General features: G+C 33.6%; 1 protein-coding gene across 1 annotated transcript in view; it reads left to right on the top strand.

Moving 5' to 3' along the window:
- THSD7B (thrombospondin type 1 domain containing 7B) overlaps positions 1 to 22,051 on the top strand; it is a 569,933-nt gene that overhangs the window by 466,883 nt on the left and 80,999 nt on the right. The window contains exon 17 of the mRNA XM_037734459.1: positions 5,281 to 5,431. Within this exon, the coding sequence (XP_037590387.1) occupies positions 5,281 to 5,431 (151 nt within the window). The remainder of the gene's footprint in view (positions 1 to 5,280; positions 5,432 to 22,051) is intronic.

Below are 22,051 nucleotides of genomic sequence, written 5' to 3'. Positions count from 1 at the left end.
AGTCAGCAAAATATTTGAGCACAAACCTGAATATAGTAAGAGACCCAAATGAGTGTGAAAATATGTAGAAGGAGAATTCCAGGGACAAGGAGAATAAAAAGCAGGAGTGACAAGCTATTCCATGTGACTAGTGTTAGTTCTCAAACAAGATAAAGGCTGGTTCTTATTCTAACTGCAACATGAAGTTATGGAAGGTTTGAGGTGGGGGAATGACATGCTCTTATTTACATTATTTAATTAATTAATTTATTTATCTATCCAGCTGTCTATCTATTTATTTATTTATTTATTTAGACTGAGTGTCCCTCCATCACCCAGGCTGGAGTGCAGTGGTGCAGTCATGGCTCACTGCAGCCTCTGCTTCCCAGGTTGAAGTGATTCTCATGCCCCAGCCTTCCAGATAGCTGTGATCACAGGTGACTACCACCAAACCCAGCTAATTTTTGTATTTTTAGTAGAATCAGTGTTTCGCCATGTTGGCCAGGCTGGTCTCGAACTCCTGACCTCAAGTGATCCACCCCTCCACCTCCCAAAGTGCTGGAATTACAGGCATGAACCATGCCACTGGGCCTCTTATTTACATCTGAAAAGAGCCTTACTGGATATAGGGAAGGTATTTTCAGAGTGTAGTGTAGAACAGCAAGGGATACAGTCTTGAGGCCATTGCAGAATTCCAGATGAAGGAAGTTAATGGTTGGATCGATTTAGTAAAAGTGAAAGTGATGTGAAAGTCAAATTTGAAATATATTCTGAAGGTACAGAAAACAGTGTTTGCTGATAAAATAATTGCAGAGTGGGAAAAAAAAGAAGTCTCAAAAATGACTGTTAGGTAGTATGATGGCCTGAGGAATGTTAGGAGTAATGGCATAATTTGTTGAGTTGGGGAACATTAGAAAGAGCTTTGAGAGAAAAATCAAAAGTTAGCTTTTGAACAGATTAAATTTGAGGTGATAGTAGCTTTCCTACTGAGCTATTACAATCCAGTTCAGAGGAGAGATTTAGAATATAAGTTTGGGCACCATTAGCTTATAAATTTAGTATATATATTGAGGAGAAATTGAGTCCTGGAGAACACCAACATTCATAGAGTAGAGTGAATAGAAAGTTTCTACAAGTGAGACTAAGAAAAAAAAAAAACTGGAATAGAAGGAAAACAAAGAAAATGAGAAGATGGACAAGAGAGTTAGTCAAGAGGATATAGTAATCAGTTCTTTCAAATGCTCTTTGATTTACTGAGATAAGAATTGACCATTGAGTTTGGCAATGGAGAGTCTGTTGATGATCTCAATCAGAGGTTTCTCTGGAATGGTCATAAATGTGTGATTTAAGTGAGTTCAAGAGGTAACAATCAGGGAGGCAGGAGGAAAGGAGGGAAGAAAGTGGAGATAGCAAATATAAACAATGCCTTAAAGCAGTTTTGCAATGAATTTGAGTAGAAGTGAGGTGACGAGTGACTGGAGACAGGCAAGGAAGTTGATGATGCAGGATATGTAGTAGATAACTGCATTTTCATTCAAGAACACCCTCAATTTAAATATTTTGAAGTCTTTACTCTCGGGCTTGTCAGAATACCCAGTAAAGCCTCGTATTAAATCATGTGTGAAGTAGATAATCCTAACAGCCAGTGTATTAGTCTGTTTTCACACACCTATAAAGAAATACCTGAGACTGGGTAAATTATAATGGAAAGAGATTTAATTTATTCACAGTTCCACATGGCAGAGGATGCTTCAGGAAACTTAACAATCATGGCAGAAGGCAAAGGGAAAGCAAGCTAGATCTTCTCACATGGTGGCAGGAGAGAGTGAGCGTCAGCACAGGAAAAACTACCATTTATGTAATCATCAGACCTCGTGAAAATTTACTCACTATCATAAGAACAGCATGGGAGAAACTTCCCACCACGTATCTCCCTAAACACCTGGGGATTACAATTCAAGGTGAGATTTGGTTGGGGCCACCACAGGTAACCATATCAGCCAGTGTTCTGGAAACCTAGTGAAACAGGAATGCTGGGGCTAGAGACAGAACGATGGCCCCCAAAGGTTTCCACATCCTAATTCCTGGACTCTATAGATATGTTACCTTTGACAAAAGGGACTTGTCAGATGTGATTAAGTCAAGGACCTTGTGACGGGAAAATTTTCTTAGATTGTCCAATGGGAAAAGTGTATTCACAGGATTTTTAAGATTGGAAGGCGAGACAAGAAGGAGAGGAAGATGTGACTATAGAAGCCAGGTACCAAGAAAGGTAATGTTGCTGCCTCCGGAGATGGAGGAAGGGGTCACCCAAAGAATACAAGTGGTCCTAAAACTGGAAAAGGCAAGGAAAGAGATTCTCCCCTAGGAGTGTAGCTCTGCTGATACCTAACTCTCTGATGTTAGCCCATGAGGCCCAAGTTGTATTTCCATCCTACAGAACTATAAGATCATATATTTGCATTGTTTAAGCCACTAGCTTTATGGTAATTTTTGCAGTATGTAAACTTTTACTTAAGCCTCTGTTTTCAGGATCTTGTCTCTGTCAAATGCATCAGGTGAACACCCAGTGCTAACACCCTTTTGTGACCCTCTCCAGATAGTAAACCATCAATTACCAGCAGGGGAGGGGATAGACAATCCTCTGTGTGGACCAGAGGGAAGGATCTAAGGGCTTGGATGCTTCTTAAAGATATTTTACATAAATCTTCCAGGTTTTAAGCCTCACTTTCATCCCCATTTCCAGAGGTACTTGGTGCCATGAATTCCAGAATTTTTTCTTTGTTCTGTGTTGTAAATGGAGTTATTTTCGGTGTTTCCCTTTGAAGGTTTAGTATCAGCTTTTTCAGATGTGCTAAGGAGTTACCAGGAGCCCATCTATTTTCCATTTCTTGCACTTTTCTTCTTTCATGTTCTCTGTCCTTGTAGGGTAATGCCTTCCCCTCTCCATTATTATTGTTATTATTATTATTGTTTTGGTAACAAATTTCTGTACTGTTGCTTTTGTGACATATTGGGAGTGAATGGAGATTAATACATACATTCACTGGATGTCATTAATCAGAAGTCTTCCCTCTTCTTTCTCAGTAAAATAATAAACGAACATCAGCAGATTGTGTGCAGGCAGGAAGGGAAGCAATTTCCAGGTTTTTTTTAGTTTGTCCAGGAAAGGACATTTAAGCTATTCCATGGATTTTCCTTCTACTATTGACTTTTACCACAGGATACATTAAAGTCCATAGTGTACTCTATACTATGCCTCCCTATATTAGAAGGCATTACTTAAAACCCTTTTGTCTACCATTCTCTGCTAACCTCTTTTATACAATATCTAACTTTTCATAAGTTAGCAGCTCATAAAGTTTGTTTTATTTTTCTGTGTGTGATCAGCTACTTTGAAATGTTCCTGAAATTTTCTTTTTCTATTTTAATGTATATATAAAAGAAACGTTTAAAGTGCAGGATAATTCATTAGGATATCATAATCTGGGGAGGACCAAAAGCTCTTTAGCGTATTGTTATTAAAGCACTTACTCCTTGACCTTGACATTGTATCTGAATTGCTAGATCAGCAAATGGCATGATTTATTTCATCATCATTGTCATTTTTATCTTCATCTTTATTATTATCACTAGAACAAAATACTCATAACACTAGGGATCATGTCTGTCTCTATTTCCGTTCTATACCCCAACATCCAGGTGAGGACTCAGTATATGGTAAGCTATCAAAAATATTGACTAAATGAATCACTAACAAAAAACAACTTTGTATCCCAACAGCTAGCAAAAGATACTTGCACATAGTCTTTATTAAATAATTTTGAAAAATAATTATAAAATTAATTTCTTTTTGGAGTGTGATGTAGACAGAGAGAAATGCCCCCATCACAGGGGTACAGCTGGATGAATTTTAACAATGTGAACATATCCGTGTAAACAGCCCAGAGGTCAAGAAACAAAATATTATCAAGACTACCTAAGTCCCTATCAGTCACTAACCATTTCCCAAAGGTAACCACTGTTCTGACTTCTGACACCCTAGATTAGTATTGCCTATTCATTAACTTCATTGGAATGGAATCATATATACTCTTTTATGTGTAGCTTCTCTTGTTCAACATTATATTTGTAACTGTCACTCATACTATTTCATTCATTCTCATCATTTTATGGCATTTACCTTGATTAATTTACTTTAATATATCCATGACTTTAATATATTCATAGATTGTACTCTTGCTGAACATTTGGACTGTTTCTAGTTCAGTTCATTATGAATAGTGCTACTGTGAACATTTTCAGTTGGCTTTGGTTTTTGGTTTGCTATACATTTGTATACATTTCTATGGAAATATAAGTGGATTGTTGGGTTACAGAGTATGTATAGGTTTAGCTTTAAAGTAGATATTCCCCACCAGTTTTCAAAACAGATTATGCTTCCATCAGCAGAAAAAGAAGAATTAATTACAATTGCTCTGCATTCTTGCCAGCTTTTGATATCTTCCATGCTTTTAAACTTTAATCCACTTTGGCCAGCATACACTGGTATAACACTGGTTTTAATTTGATTGAATCTTTATCATTCTTAACAACAGTGTGATTATCTCATTGTTGCCAGTAAGCATCTCAAAACCTGACACAGAATAGGCCACACACCCATGATGCATACATCTGTGCTGTGTGATCAATTGCTATGTGAAAATACTTGCTCCTTGCCTGTTGTTTTTTGGTTTGAAAAATTGTTTACTGAAATGCAGAAGTTACCTGAAGGAATACCTATTCAGTTATTTTACATATTACTTTGCCATGACTTTAGAAATGGGTGAGACAAAGTTTCAGAAATTTTACATGGTATCAAATAGAAGTTTTGGAAAGGTTTAAGAGAGCCACAGGAAGTAGGAAGGCTCTAGCTATTACAAAGTGATGGATTTATTCAGAGAAGAAGAGCCTTCAAGATGCAGTGCAATCGAAAGAATATTCCCTCAGTGCTTGACCTTGAAAGGTCTCTTGAAATTGAAAGTTCTTCAAGGGCAACCATTGCCTTTAGTCCAAGGTTAACCATTGCCTCTAGTCTTTCCATTGTTCTCCATTGCCCTTATGAATAAAGGGTTCTGTACGGAGTTAATGCTCACAAAGCCTGACTGACTAAAGGAGGAAAGTTTTTTTTCCTCTTGGTTTCTGTGCTGGTCTTATCTTATGTTTAACTATGGTCAGTTACTATGATATATCATAAATATTTTAAATATACTCTCTACTATTTTAAATAATCAAGCTATATTTTGTGACCTTGCTTTACAGGTGTGTGAATACTGCTGATAGTGAAGGTGGAGCAGTGGATAGCAACCTGTGCAACCAGGATGAAATTCCCCCAGAAACCCAGTCCTGTTCTCTTATGTGTCCCAATGAATGTGTCATGTCTGAATGGGGAATTTGGAGCAAATGTCCACAGGTAATTTCCCTTTCTTTGTCAATGCTCTGATAATCTATGGTGGCCTTCACTGTTGTTCTTTGTGCATTCACAGTGCTGCTCTCTCTTCTAGTAACATGGGAAAATAACTTTTTTTTTTTTGAGAAATTCAAAGAAAAAAAGAAAAAAAAGTCTGCAAACAAGACTGAGCAATTTAAAATGCCAGTGCTTCTTCCAAGGCCTTTATCACAGGAACATGAACAAGGAAAATGAGCCTATAATGATCACACTAGGATTCAACTGCGCACCCATTGTGAAAGGGGTCTTCTTTAGTAACAAAATGATTCTCGTTATAATATCTTGGTTCTGTTCCATTTTTATCCTGGCAGAACCAATTGTATTTTAGGAGCTCAACTCCATGCTGCCATTTAGCTTCTGTTAGTGATGATCTGTTTTTGCCTTTTGCTGTTTTCTGGAAGATGAGGCATTCTTATGCCATGTTTCTTTCTACTTCTTCCAAAGCTGACAAAAATCCCTTTTTTGAAAAAAGCCTAAAGCCTTTACTTTTTTTTTTTTTTTACTATTAAAGTTTAAAAAAATTGAAAGCACAACAGGAGTTTGGCAAAATAAATATTATTAAAGGAGCATATTTCAACTTACTATTCCCAGAAGATAAATTCTGATATTTTATGCTTACATTTCAAAGTAAAGACTGAAAAAATGAAAGTGAGGATTAGGAACAAATTATATGAGTTCAAACTCATATAGGAAGAAAAATTAGGATATTTTAAACTCAATTTTCATAATGACAATATGCAAAAATATTGTGAAAATCTCTATATAGAAATGGGAAATATCTTTAAAATCAGGTAATATTGTATAATTAAAGCTTCAAATTATTGATTTCTGATTAAATATTGAGCCCTTATCTTTGATATTTATATAATTCTGTTCCTGAGATTTCCCTCTGTTGTTATTTTTATTTGTTGAGTTGTTTTTAGAGCAATACAATATTGACATGAAGAGAAATTGATAGGAATAACTTGTAGAAATGGGATGCTTGTATTACTAAGTCATTTGTTTTGTGTGTAACTTGAAAATAATGAAAGTTAATATTTATTGACAACTTATTTCATGCAAGGCACATATAGGAACTATTCCCTTTAGTACTTGCGCTAATACTATTACATTGAAAGTATTACTAGTTCATTGTTCAGCTTAGAAACTGATATGTAGAAAGATTAAATGGTTTGCACAAAATTCTATAGTTCATAATTGATGAGCTCAGAATGAACATTATTCTGTTGATGAAACCAGATATTTTGCTCTTACATTCTTGGCCCCGTTGTCTTGGAAAAATTAAGGTAGATTTTGACTCAGTACTTTACTTTCTTTACAATGCAATATTTAGTTTAAGAAGAAGGCAAGCTTTTTTAAAAGCTATCTGTATGATTTTTCCATGAGTGAGTAATATGTTCGTATTTAAAAAGTATGCTAGTACCACTCTTTACTAGTCAACCTATAGAGGAATTAGCAGCCTCAAGAAGTTTAATTAACTGTAAGGTCATGATCTTCCTAACTTTTTTTTCCCTAATTTACTCACAAAAGACTTCATTAAACTCTAATCACTTTGCAGTGACAACATTGCCCTCTTAAGGTATCTGGCCACTGGGCTAAATTTTTTATTGTAAGAACATTTTGCACAAAGTTGTGAAGGTTTGGCATTCTGTATTTGCTTCTTTTGGGTTTTTGTTTTTTCAAAGCTTCTTTTTCAAAACATATTTATTTAATTTTGGGAGTGTTAAGAAATTGGAGGAAGAGAAAATATTTTAGCCTCTTTTTATGTGTCAAGAAGACAACATGGTTACTCACTTGTCAGCATGAAATGACTTTACCTGATTATGTACCTTCTGAGTTATATAACAATAGAAGGTATAACAATGACAATAAAGACTTTTATTGAGCATATCTTATATAACACACAGTGTACTGAAAGCTACATGTAACTCTAAGTTTTCTAACAGCATTGCACTATGATGATATAACACTTGTCCATGGTCACTCAGGTCTGTCTGACCACAATGGGCTTGTTCCTTCTCAGATGCTATGCTATACTCTCCAGTGTAAATGTGAACTTCAAAGTGAAAAAATGGTAATTAGGTCTCATATCTGATTATTTTCCTTAAATCTAGCTATATTGCATAACTTTCATAAGTTGCAAGATCTTAGCATGATGTCCCAACATCCTAGGACAATCCTAATCAGTATTAGACAATGATAATGAGAATGATTGTAGCAAAGGCAGCAAACTGAACCATTGTGCCTATGATTTAATTAGCACTTCAATGTACATTTCCTGAGAAAAGGGAAACAATTATTTTTGTAAGTGTTCTCTAGATCATGAGCTGATTTAAGTATCTTTAATATTTGCCACTATTTTACCAAATTCTCCTTTGATAGTCTGCAGTGTGACATATAATATTGGGACAGATTCACTACTTGTTGGGTATTTCCCCCTCCAAAGGTACTTCTTTAGAGACAAACACATAAGTAAGCTGAACATGTTTTTAGGTATGGTTGTAACAAGCTACTTAAACTTCTGAGTTACAGGTTTCTTATCGGGAAGTGAGGACAATAATAGCTGTTTTTTTTTCAGATTGTTTAAAAAATTATATATAATATGTATAAAATACATTTTATAAAGTATTACCTAACAGAACTGTGATGGAAAAAAAAGAACTACAGAAAAAACCCGTTCTCCCTTACATTGTTTGCATGTGGTTGGGGAACCCCAGATAGGACGCAGTACATTTTTAAGCTATACAGGAAAGATCTGTTTCCCTGTACAAAATAAGTTATTACTTCATCTTTTAGAAATAAAATGTCACCTCCATTACTGAAACATGACTTATGTCTAATTTCACAGTAGTCCCCAAAAATAAGGCATCAAAAAGATAACTTTGGATGAATTGGTTACTGACCTGACAGCAATTGCCAATTGCAAACCATACAGAAAAACAAATAAGACAAGGGCATTAAAAATTGTGTTGGGACCATTTTTTAAAAACTGTATTAGGAAAACCATAAATGGATCAAGCAAAATAAATACAATTCAAGGATGAATTTGAACAAAATGGAAAACTATTTGTTTCCTTTACATTCTTGTTTTTTCTTATTCCCATAACACACATAAATAATTTATTGTTTGACTTTAACATGCTTACTTTTCCAAAATGCTTTACTATGAAAAAAAGATTATGTAATTGTACATACAATAACCTTCCTAATAGTGTTTACTCTTTAAAGATATGTATGTGTATAAATACATACATGTATATGAGTACATGCACACACATACAAATATATAGACATTTAGTTGTTCATTAGTTACCACCAAATGTTCTCTTTTACCTAACTAATTTTTTCCAGTTTTCATCCTGATCCTACATACTTGAGAATTATGCTGAGGATTACTCATAGAATCATGTATTCTTCAAGAGCTCATAAATTACTGGATGCAAGTGTCTTGGAACATTTGAAACTGACCAGCCACTTGTGTATGTAAAACAATATTTGGTTGCCTTCATTTATGCTACCAATCCTTACAGAAATTTTCCGCTGAGTAACACAGATTTTCTATTTATAGCTCTCCTTGGAGTCTTGGCAAAGAAATTTCCTAAACACTGATATTGGTAGGACAAAGATATTGGAGGTGAATTTCCAAACTGTTGTATATTTTGCAGAAGCAAGACTTTGCAAACCCACTCCAGAAAGGTGACTTAGATTTAGCAAACCTATTTGAACTTCGATTCACCTCTAGTTGAATGTATCAGGGGTTGGCCAGAACTGTAGCCAAGCATCCCTTCAGGTAGTTGGAATTAGAGGTTCATTAAACAGTGGTCCGAAGGAAACTTCATGATCAAAATGTGCCCCAAATCTTTGAATTATCACCAGAACAATCTCTGAAAAAGGATCACAAAGGAAAACTTTACAAAGAAACTACATAGGGCTTAAGTGCAATGGAATCTGGATTCTATCATAGTCTGAATATTGTGTTTTTAAAATTCACCTTATTTCTCTGCTTTATTCTTTTCTCTAATTCTTTATGTGTGCAGGAGATACTAGTGAAAGCCAATGCAGAAACAGCCATTATTTCTTCAGGCAAAGACCATGCTTTAAAAGAGAAAGAGAAATGCATGCCGGTTTTCTGATAAGTGATCTATAATTAAGCATTTGAGGTTAAGAAAAACACCCTTTAAAAAAAAAAATGGTGCTCCAGCATTATTTTGGGAAAGGCTGTGAGCAATGACATTTTATTTCTGATGACTTAGTATTTTCAGCACCTAGCATCACCTGTGTAAATTAGGTTTCGGGAAGCCATTTATCCCAATGTTTAGTGCTAGAGCTCCACTCCAAGCACTTCCTCAACTTTACCTAACAGTCTTTATCACTCAGATGGCAACCTGTATTTGTCTCTGGAGGATGTGCCTAATGGTTACGACCCTCAAGCTACCTAGTGCTTTTCTTTGACTCACAGCTGAAAGCCAGAGGATGAGAATGATGATAATTTTCTATAATCTGGACTGCAAATTCTGGTTGCATGTGCTAAATTGATATTGGCTCTGGTCAGATGATAGTAATTCATTACTCAGGGACTTGCAGAGTATTTTACCCATATGCAGTGAGATGTAATATCACTTAGGGCCACTTTTATTTCCAGAACCATATGAGGCACTGCAAGAAGGGTGCCTCATTTCATGCATTAAAGCAATAAATGACAATCTAATAGAAACAGTCTTTGGGCTGCTCAAGTTTTTGATATTTAATATGCTTTCTTTCTTATACAGTCTGATTTCTTTGATTCTCAATATCATCAATTTGGAGTACAAAGTAAGGCTTCTGTTGCCCTCAATCCCCCCCAACTTTGCCCCGACACCTTCCATTCTCCCTCTCTATCTCCATTTCTATCTCTATCTCTATTTCATGAAATTCTCAGTTATAAAAAATAGTATGATGGGCCCTATACGTTGATCGTCCTGCTTCAACAGTTATCTACATGTGACAAACCTTAATTCATTTATCTCTTCTTCCCCCACTTCTCTTCCCCTTTCTTGCTAGCAGACTAAGGCATATTCCACATTTTATATTAGTTCAGCTACAAATACTTCTATATATCTTCCTAAGAGGGAATGATTAATGACAACTACACATAACAACACTTTTCTATTCCTTGTAAAAGTATACATTTCAAAAAATGAGAAGCATGACTCTCTTATGAAGTGTCTAAAGTTACTTAACTGATTAGTCATTAAACTAGCATGATTGTAAAGCGATTCAAAGAGAATTGGAGAGAGCAGAGAATTTTCACTTCTAACAGTGATGGAATATCATTAGATTTCTTTGGACTGGATTTATACTCCATAGTAAACAATGTTATAAACAGCAAAATATATCAACAACAGTTTTGATACATTGGATGAGTAGCATGGGACTATGGTGACTGAGGGAAGAAAACCAAATGAATTGAGCCTTATAGTCACCTTGGCTTTCTGACTAGAGGCACTTGCTGAATGGCGATGAAAGGAATGAGATTCCAAGGACACCATAGTGAGAATCCAGAGATCAGAGTCTGAGAGGTACAGGAAGTTAAAATTTGAGACACAAAATCCTGAAAAGAAAGGAGCTAGGCAAACAAAATAATCTAGATATCTATATGGGGTCTCCTGGAGTTCTTAGCTAACTACTAATTTGAACATTCATGAGTAAAACCCCACAAGTTCAGACAAAGAATGATTTCTGAGGAGCTGCAAGGTACATATTCTAAAGCTCACACAGTTCTAGGAGACATTTCAATTTCATGTAGTATGAACAGAGATACCTCTTTAAGCTCTCAGCCATTTATTAATGACCTAACAAGGGTTTTGCCTTAGCAGGAGGCATAGGTTAACCTCAGTCTACTCTGGAATTTCCCTAATGAAATAAAGACAAACCACAGAAAGGCCAAGCTGATCCAAAGATAACATTACTGCCTGCCAAAACATACTTCAACACATTCGAATGGAAAACGAAACCCCCAAACATTCAGCAGTGTAACATTCACAATGTCTACGAGTCGTTGTTGGCTAGAGAGGGGACATGATAGGGCCCTACGTGGTTTTGGTAATATATTGTTTGTTTGTTTCTTTTTTACATGGTGACATTTTATTTCATGAGTTCTGTTCTGGCTATACAGGTGTTTCACTTGAAGACATAGCTACAAAGCACAGAAATAAGAGAATGGAAAAGAAATGAATAGAGACTAACTGATCTGTAAAACAATAGCAAGTCATTTAATATACTCGTAATTAGAGCCCTGGAAGAAAAGTAGGGAGTGGACATAAAGATATTTGAAGAAATAATAGCTCATATTATTTCAAATCTTGGAATGGTTGCAGTTTTCAGAGAATTTTATCTGGATCATATGATCCTGGCTGATAACATTCTGAGGACAAAATAGAAAAAACATTCTAGAAGGTCTCAATATCAGTACATGAGCAGTGTTTCCCTTAATCACTTTATTTTCAAAATGGTAGCACCATGCTCAGTTGTGCCCAGTATAGAGATGTTCAGCTTTACTTTATCAAAATTTTAGTTTACCAAATAATCCAATCAATTAAAAGCCCTAGTAGAACAAAAAGGCTGACATTCCCGTGAGTAATAGGAAACTCCGTCTGCCTGATTGTCTTGCACTGAGACATTAGTTTTTCCTGCCATTGTACTCAGACCAAAACATTGTCCCTTTTTGGGTATAAAGCCAGCAGGTCCTTTGGACTGGAAACACACCATTGGGTCTCTTGGGTCTCCAGCTTGCAGACTGCAGATCTTGGGATTTGTCAAGCTCCGTAATTATGTGGGCCAATTCCTAAATAAATTAATATGCATGTGAGTATGCACACACACACATACACACATATATACACACACATACACACACACACACACACACACCACTGATTCTGTATCTATGGAGATCCCTAATATAGACACATTAATTATTGACAGATACACTTTCAATTACTTCTCTGGTTTTGAACACTGCTTTTAACTCCTTTTTCAGATTTACTTGATGCTCAAATTCTTAGTCTTTTGAGGCTATAGAGTCCAAATCAAGTTCCAGTTTATCCATTGCTGATTTAGAATTTAGTACTTTCAAGCCGGCTGTCAGTTATCAGATAAGTTTTCTAGCTTCTTGAATTTTATTATTATTACATCCTTATATTATTATTGTTGATATTTGTACACCTTTATAAACAAATGTCTTCACTCTCATTTTAACCCTTTTAATATCATGTTAGTGGTATTCCTGGAAAAAGTTGTATATACTGTTCCACCTTTAATCAAAATTTCCTAACAATTAAATTTTAACATAATTTGTGATATCTAGTGTAATACAAAAGTGCTCAGTTTTTGTAATACTAAATTTCTGTCCTGCTTAAAAAAAAATCCCAGGTTTACTATATGAAGATATGTTTCTAGTATTTTAATTGTTTAAAAATACATAAACATATTTGATTCATCCATTACTTAGTTTTGTATATGTGGACACAAGTTCTACTAAATCCCAAATGAATATTCCTGTACCAACTAGTTTCTGGATTCTATTTTCTAGGTATTTAAAAAAATTGTTCACAAGAGTTTTATTTATATTTCTGCTGTACCCAGTTACACTTACTGTCATGTGAATTGAGATTTTTTTTCACCACTATTATTAATGGGGAGTTTTCTTCCATCTGTGTAACTAATTGTTTAGTGCTAATGTCTAAAAAAACTCTAATGGGTGTTATATTGGGTGTTACAGGAATATCTTGAGTCCAACTGTGTTTTCTTAATTTTATTATTAATTAAAGGTGACATAGCACTGGATTTTCTTTCTGTTTTTTTGTTTTTCATGTTTCTACTCACTTCACTAGACTTTTATATTTGCTCTTGCACATTTTGGGTCTGCTTTCATAGTATTTTAAGGGATATAAGTGTATTATTTCAAATAATAGATGTGCCTTTTATTCTGATGTGTGCATGCAAGTGTATGGAATTATTTTTCCTATTTAAACTTATTTAGTTGGGAAGAGCTAACAACCACTATGGTAATTATATACTCCTGGTTGTTGGACATCCTTGCATTCCTGATTCACATAGCAATGCCAAGTGCTTCAGAATTATTATGGCTGTTAGATTGAGATCATTTATACTTTTTGCCTTAAGGAACAAAAGACTAAGACCAAGGCCATAACTAAGATGAAGTTCCCATAAACTGCCACTTGTGTTTAAAAATTATAGAAAATTGGAGTGAAATTATTGACTTTTAGTGTATGCTTTTCTTTCATGACCCTTCTGATTTTTCTCTTTTGCTATCAGTATCTGTGCTTCACTGTTCATATCTAAGATATGCTTTCACTATTCCTTTTATTCCAGAACAGAACTCACAATATTCTTTTGTGCAAGTTCTCGGAAGAGCGAGATCACTGGCTGTACTATTTACCATGGCTAATAATTGTCCAAGCATTTTAATACAAGCATTTAGTACAAGACATAGCAATGTGGGGCACACTCAGGCCTGATCACCTCATGAGGAACCAGCCTGATGGTCTGGTTGATCGTCACTTTCTGAGCTGGAACCCTGGGCAGGGTGACATCATCTGGAATGGAAATTTGTGCAGGATAGGCACCATGACTGACTTGGCTAGCATAGCTGACTATAATACTAATATGTTTATTTCTAAACATGTACAAGATTGTATCAGGCATGGAATTTAGACTTTCTTGATTGAATACCCCACATGTATTGCATTGAATATTTGTGTATGTGTGTGTTTGTGTATAAATGGATGAATTATTATGATATTTTGAAAGTCTTTTATATTAGCCAACTTTGCTTTTCCAAGAAAAACAAATCAGTCACTCATACTGTATAATACATTTTTTAAAGGAGCATAGGTTTTTCAGTACTTCTGCATCATATTTCTATATTGACATTGATTTATAATTTCCTTTTTATACATTAATTTTGTAAATTTGGAACTAGGGCATCTAACTACTGTAAAATGCATTTTGTATTTTTTTCCTCTGCTTTGGAATAGTTTTCTGAGCTAAGGAGGCATGTGATACTGATGCCATAAAATAGTTTATCTGTGAAGATGTTGGGATACAGAATATTTTGGTTGGTGACCTATTCACATTTTCAATAATTTGTTGAGTTAATTGTGAGAACTTTTCAATTTTTATTTTTCTGATACACTTAAAAGCCCTTTGGGGAAGAGTCTTTTTACTTTTATTTCACTTTGTTTATTTTTCTCTTTGTCTCTCTTGGTTAGATTTTTAAAGAACTTTACCCTTTTAGTAATTCTATTTTTAAAATTTTATTTAATGATCATATCTGATCTTTTTATTTTCTAATTTATCATTTCTGGTTGTTGTACTTATTTAACCTATTTGGGAGGCATTTAAGGTATACATTTTTCCAACTAGAATAAAATGCTTATTAATATATTTACTGTCTTTTGTAGTAATCAAACATTTAAGGATATTAACTTTTCTTTAGTAGAATTTAGACAGAGTGAGTGGTAAGATTTTGACTCTGACCTTAAATTTGACATGTAGTATTATTATTTTCATTATACCCGTAATGATATAAATGTTATTTTTTCCTAAATATTTTATAAAGTTCAGTATATTTCAGTTTTTAAATTTCAAAGATTTTTCCAATGAGAACACAAGGATACAGAGAGGGGAACGTTATATACAAAGGGGAGGGACAGTGTTAAGAGAAATACCTAATATAGATAATGGGCTGATGGGTGCAGCAAACCAACATGGCACATGTATACCTATATAACAAACCTGCATGTTTTGCACATGTATCCCAAAACTTAAAGTATTAAAAAAAGTTTAGAAGGTTTTTCATATTATTTAAGCTTTTTTATTTATTAATTTCTATTAGCTTTTTAAAATGCATTTAAAATTTTTAAAAAATTAGTGATTGGTTTTCTTAGAATACACACATATATTGAAAAAATTGGTTCAATGTATTATATTTTTTAATATTCTTGTGTCCTATTTGTCATGAAGCAATGCAAAAGTTATAGAATGACAACAGTCTATTAGAGGATACTATTAGAATTATATTTCTGTCAAATTCTTTTTGCTTTTATTATAGTGTTTTATTCTTATAGTTTGATACCATGTTATTTAGCTCAATGAGATTCACAAGTGTTTGTTTATATAATGTTCGACCAGTCTCTGTTTCATAACAACTTTTTGCCTGGGATTCTATTCTGTCTAACAGTTATACTGTTTTCCTTTCTTTTTCTTTGTCTTTTTGAAATGCTTTACTAACCCTTTTGTTTATTTTTCTGTGCTTCTTTCTTTTAAAGAATACTTCCATTACAAGTATAGGTTAATATTTTTGGCTTTTCATAGGAGTATTTAAAATCTATTTTGTTATAATTGGCATCTGTTGTATTATGCTATAAAAAGAAAGGATCTTTGATATTTATTTTATTTCCAATGGTTTTGTGGACTAGGCCTTGTTTTTAATCTATGCACTTGAGTAATTTAATATCACTACTGATTATCTTTCATTTTTTATTAAAAATCTTAAATAAGTATTTCTCTGCAATACAAATACATAAACAAAATATTAAATAGTGAATCTTGCATATCAAAAATATTTTTATTTCTCCTTCAAATTTTTTGTATTTTGTCAATATAACCTAAAATTATAGATCTAGATGATTTTAATCAGTTTCTGTATTTTACATAATCATATTTGTAAATATTCACATAGAAAAGCTAATCTTTTTCTCTTTTTCTATTAGAACATTTTTGCTTTTATGATATTGACAAACATCTGATTAAGAAATGACTTTGACAGCTTTTATGAAAGTGGTACCTTTTAATTTCTATATTTTAACTATGGAATACACATCCAGGCAAGTTGGAATGATACCTTGAATTTCTGTGTACTTCATTATGACAAAACTTCAAGTTCAAGTGCTTTACTGCATTCTGAGACCATAACTTTTATTCCTAAATCACTTCTCATTTTCAGTGATAACTGGATGCGTCTTCACCCAAGCTGCATTTTTCTGTTATCCTCTGTATGGTTGAGGGTTTTTTAATTTTCCATTTCAATTCTATTTTAATAGTCTTTTGATGTATATATTTTATATGTTAAAATGCATTGATAAATTTTTTTAATTCTTATATCTCTGAATAGCCACTAAACACAAAAATATAATCCAAACCTAGTACACTTCAGGATCTTTGATGCTACTTTTCAGTGTATATGCACAATTTCCTACCCCAATTTAGGCACTTAGATTATGTATATTAGTTTTGCCTGCCTTGGGCTTCAGATATTGAAATAATACCCTGTGTAGCCTTTTGTGTATGATCTCATTAGCTCAACATTGTGTCTTGAATTTCACACAGTTCTTTTGTGTCTAGTTTCATTCGTTCAACATAATGTCTTTGAGACATCTGCATGTTGTTGAGAAGATCAGTAGTTTGTTCTTTTTTGTTGTTAAATAGTATTTCAATGTAGGATTACAGCGTCTGTCTTGTTAGCAGACATTTGGGTCATTTCTAGTTTAGAGCCTTTATTATTAAAGCTACTGCAAATATTCTATAAAAGGCATTTTGTGAACATCTGCACACATTTTTCTTAAGCACACATTTAGGAGTAGAATAGCTAAGTTATAAAATAGGTGTCTATTTATTATTAGAAATTTTCAAGCATTTTTCAAAGTTATAGTGCTATTTTACACCATTTCCAGCAATGTAGGAAAGTTTCAATTTTAATGCAACCTCATCAACATTTGATATTTTCCAGGTTTTTTCCTTGTTTAGCTTTAGCTATTCTGCTGGGTATACAGTAATATCTTTTAGTGATTTTAATTTGCAGTTCCCTAATAACTAATAGTGTTGAGCAACTTTTTATCAGCTTATGGGTCATTAAGCTATCTTATTTGTAAAGTGCTTGTTGAACTCACGTGCCTATTTTTAATGAATTGAATTATTTTTATTATTGATTTAAATAAGTTATTTGTATATTCTAGATGTAAGTCATTTGTTAGATATAAGCATTATAAATATTTTCCATAATTTTAGATTACTTTTTTTCACAATGTTTTGTTTTGTATTAGAAAAGGATTTTAGTTCTGTTGATACCAAATTTATTGCTTTATTTTATGGTTAGTATTTATTTTGTCCTAAGAAATCTGTTTCTTCCTCAATACCACAAAGCATTTTTTTCATGTTTTCTTCTAAAAGTTTTGCATGTTTAGTGTTCATATTTAAATATATGGTTCATCTCAAATACATGATGTATGTGTGGAATGGTTTAGAAATATATTAGGTTGAGTCCTTTCAAAGGTGGATCCTGAGCTTTGGTGCAAGTGATTTATTAAGGAAATGTTAAATGTTCCAAAAAGAAACCAATAAGATATAGAGGGAAGCAGAACCAAAAAGGGAAAGAAGCCATGCAAGGGTGCTATTTCAGTTGAAGTCCCAGACTCAGTCTGATTTTGAAAGACTCCCTAGAGCAGAATTGCACTACAGAGATGACCATTTTGTGGCAAAGGATCTAGGCTTATATCTTCTGCAACTAGTTATTTACCAGCTACAGGCCATCAGTTTGGTGTTGGAAATTAAATCTTCGAGGCACTTTGATTCCCCTTAGAGATTTAGAAAGGAAGATAATCCATAGGCAATTGTTTGAGAATCTCGGGTGCAAATCATTAGCAGCAAGTCATGGCAAAGCAGAGAAAATGGTACACAGAATTGGTAAAAATATTTGAAGGAATCTTGTGGCACCAACATTATCTGCTATAAGATTAATGGCCCCACTTCCATACAGTTTCTGTAGTACTATTTGTAAATATACCTTCTTCAAATTGCATTGTTGCCTTTGTAGACCGTCAAGTAAACAGCTCTGTGTTTGTCTCTTTCTAGACTGTCTATTCTATTCCATTGATTCACTTGTCTGTCCATGCAACAGTATTGCATTATCTTAATTACTGTTGACCTAGAGTAAGTCTCAAAATTTAATAATATGTATCTTTCATTATTCTTAATTCTTCAAAATTTTTATAGCTATTTTATGTCTTAGCATTTCCATATAAATTTTAGGATTGCATTGTCAATTTCTTAAAATAATCCTACTGTAATTTTATTTGATAATAAATGGAATTTATAGATCAGTTTGTAAAAGAGGAGTGATATCTTAAGAATAGTCTTCCAATTTGTAAATGTGGTATATCTCTCCATTGTTAAGGTCTTTCTTAATTTATTTCAACAATGTTTTACAGTGTTTGATGTAGGTGTTCTGCATATCTTAGTTTATTACTATAATTTTATGTTTTTAATGTTACTGTAAATGAAATTGTTTTGCTGTTTTTGCTTTCCCATTTTTGGTTGCTACTGTACAAATATTCAATTAATTATTAAATGTTAACCTTATATGGCACTACTATGCTAAATTCACTAGTGTTTAAAGTACTCTTTTTCTGTGGCAAACACAACTTTCCAGTCTTTATGCAATGGACACCTTTTTTATGATATTTTTTCACTCTAGCATATGTTATGGCCTCAAAGTTTCCAGCTCTTCCCTTTGTTGCATTTGTTACAAATACCAATCTATTCCAAAATTACAGTATTTAATTACAAGAAGACATGACAATGCTATACCTGCTCTTCTTATCTTTCAGTCTGTCAGAGTTTCTTCTTTATTTACTGTATGTTCTCATTGGCAGTAATATGGGTAACTTGTAGTGGTGGGTTTCATAAATCTTGAGATGCTTTCTTTTGTATTTATAGCACATAGCTAATTAGGCAGCCCTAAAGCAGGCATGTTCAAACAACCAAGGAATACGTACTTTCAAAGGGATGAGGTAACACATAAAAATGCTTTCTGGTTTCTAACACTTTAGTTGTCTTGTATGTACAATTCTTGGTTTCAAATATGGATCCAAGAAAGTTTAATTTGAGATTTACTGTGTTGGCTTGGTACTGGAAATACTCAGCTTTCCATTTTAAACAGAAAATGGACTATCTTTTATAGATTTAATCCCTTTTTGTTGGATGTACTTCGGGAGAAATTTCGTTTTAAAAATATACTTGTATAGACATATATACACATTTCCATATGCATCAATAAATGTATATATACACATATATGTTTATATCAATAGATACCTATTTAATATTTGAATTCAAGTCATTAAATATTTAGTATATTTTGGGGAGCTCATAAATTGCTCAATACTTTTGAAGATATATATTACATAGTTCTAATCTTTAAAAAATTCAGAGTTCCAGTGAAGAAAAAAACCCCAAGACACAAGTAGCAAAAACACAGAGCTATATGAAATAGTCAAATATATTTCAGCCTTTATATCTTATTGTGGGGTAAAAAAAGAATGAGATTATTGTTAGCCAGAGAGATTGCAAAAGACAGCTGGTAAAAGTCATATATCTTGCAAGCACAGAGAGCACATAGAAATTCACCAAACAGGCAAAAAGTATGAACATATGCTGAATAATATAGCATCCTCCAGGGACAGACAGAGCTCAGACTGCCTTACCTGGAGGACAGTGTAGCTATTAACTAATGGTAAGGATTTAGTTAAATGGAGGCAGATAACACAGGACTTGAATATCAGATTGAGAAATTATTTTTGTTCTGCCAGTATATGGAATTAGTATGTATTTTGAAATATGCATGCTTCCTAGAAACTTTAAAAAATATTTAAATATTCTTTATTTTGCTGTGTTTAAATGTCATCTTCTAATTGCTCAAAACTCCTGAAACCAAAATCTTATCATGTTTAAGCATACTCTGATCTAATATCAAACAGTTATAGCTCTGTCTCAATGCATATTTATCTCCATTGAAATAAAATAAATGGACTTCAATCAAATTCATGAAAGCACATGCAAATTGAGTTAATGTGAGATTTGTGCTGTGAGTGCCTAATATAAATGGTTTCCTTTATTCTTTTTTCTTGTTTCCTTCTCTCCCTCTCTTTCGCCCTCCTCTTTTTTCTCCTCTTCCCCTCCCCTGTCCTCTTCCTATTCTTTCTCCTGCTTCTCCTCCTTCAAGACTGTTGATATGATGTGGCTATGTTCCGTGGTCCAGTAATATTTTCTTCTATGTTACTACATATTCTAAATTATTTTTAGAAGTTTAAAATAACAATGAAACAAGATATTTATGTATAACTGTAAGGAATGATAGAAAATGTGTTTTGCCATAGAAGCAATAGAATTTAAGGATATAACAACCTGTGTTCATTAGTTCGATCAATATTTGAGAAACCATTGTGTGGTATTTCACCAAAAAGAACATTTTGGAACTGGCGTTTCTAGTAGCCTAGGCTCCAAAATCATGGATATGAGATAAATTTTGAAATTTTATCAGAATGGAGGTTAGCATACTGGAGTATACTAGCTGGTAAAAATTACTGTTGCCATGGATGATCAAATGGAACATGGAAATGGCTTTCTGGTACAATCTTTGTTGTAATGATATTTAGGATGCTTTATTATCAAACACCTGTATAATTAAATTATGATTCTTTGACTCTCAAACAATTTTAGACCATGGAATTCTCCATTGTCTATCAGGCCAGAGGTCCTGAACTTTTAGTGCTTGGAAACAGGATTCCTTGTGTTTAAATGCATTGGCTGTATAAGCCAGCTGTCAAGGTCATTTCCAGATCCAAGAAGGTCCAAAGGGCAAAAGATAAAAACCTTGGTTTTTGATTTGCATTTCTCTAATGACCAGTGATGATGAGCTTTTTTTCATATGTTTGTTGGCTGAATAATTGTCTTCTTCTGAGAAGTGTCTGTTCATATCCTATGCCCACTTTTTGCTGGAGTTGTTTGTTTTTTTCTTGTAAATTGTTTAAGCTTTTTGTAGATTCTTGATATTAGCCCTTTGTCAGATGCGTAGTTTGCAAAAATTTTTTCCCTTTCTGCTGGTTGCTGGTTCTAATTGCCGGTTCACTCTAATGATTGTTTATTTTGCTGTGCAGAAGCTCTTTAGTTTTAATTAAATCCTATTTGTCTATTTTGGCTCTTGTTACCACTGCTTTTGGTGTTTTAGTCATGAAGTCCTCGCCCATGCCTATGTCCTGAATGGTATTGCCTAGGTTTTCTTCTAGGGTTTTTATGGTGTTAGCATCTCACGCCAGTTAGAATGGTGATTATTAAAAAATCAGGAGACAATAGATGCTGGAGAGGATGTGGAGAAATAAGAATGATTTTACACTGTTGGTGGGACTGTAAATTTTACACTATTTATGGGATTGTAAATTAGTTCAACCATTGTGGAAATTAGTTCAACAGTGTGGTGATTCCTCAAGGATCTAGAACTAGAAAGACCATTTGACTCAGCAATCCCATTACTAGGTATATACCCTAGGATCATAAATCATTCTATTATAAAGACACTTGCACATGTGTGTTTATTGTGGCACTGTTCACAATACCAAAGACTTAGAACCAACCCAAATGACCATCAATAATAGACTGGATAAAGAAAATGTGGAACAGATATGCCATGGAATACTATCTAGCCATAAAAAAGGATGAATTCCAGCCTGGCCAACATGGTAAAACCCT

This window comes from Cebus imitator, unplaced genomic scaffold, assembly GCF_001604975.1.
Source record: "Cebus imitator isolate Cc_AM_T3 unplaced genomic scaffold, Cebus_imitator-1.0 Scaffold620, whole genome shotgun sequence".
Taxonomy (NCBI): domain Eukaryota; kingdom Metazoa; phylum Chordata; class Mammalia; order Primates; family Cebidae; genus Cebus; species Cebus imitator.
Note: the sequence above shows the minus strand (reverse complement) of the source record. Positions and strands in the feature narration are given on the sequence as shown.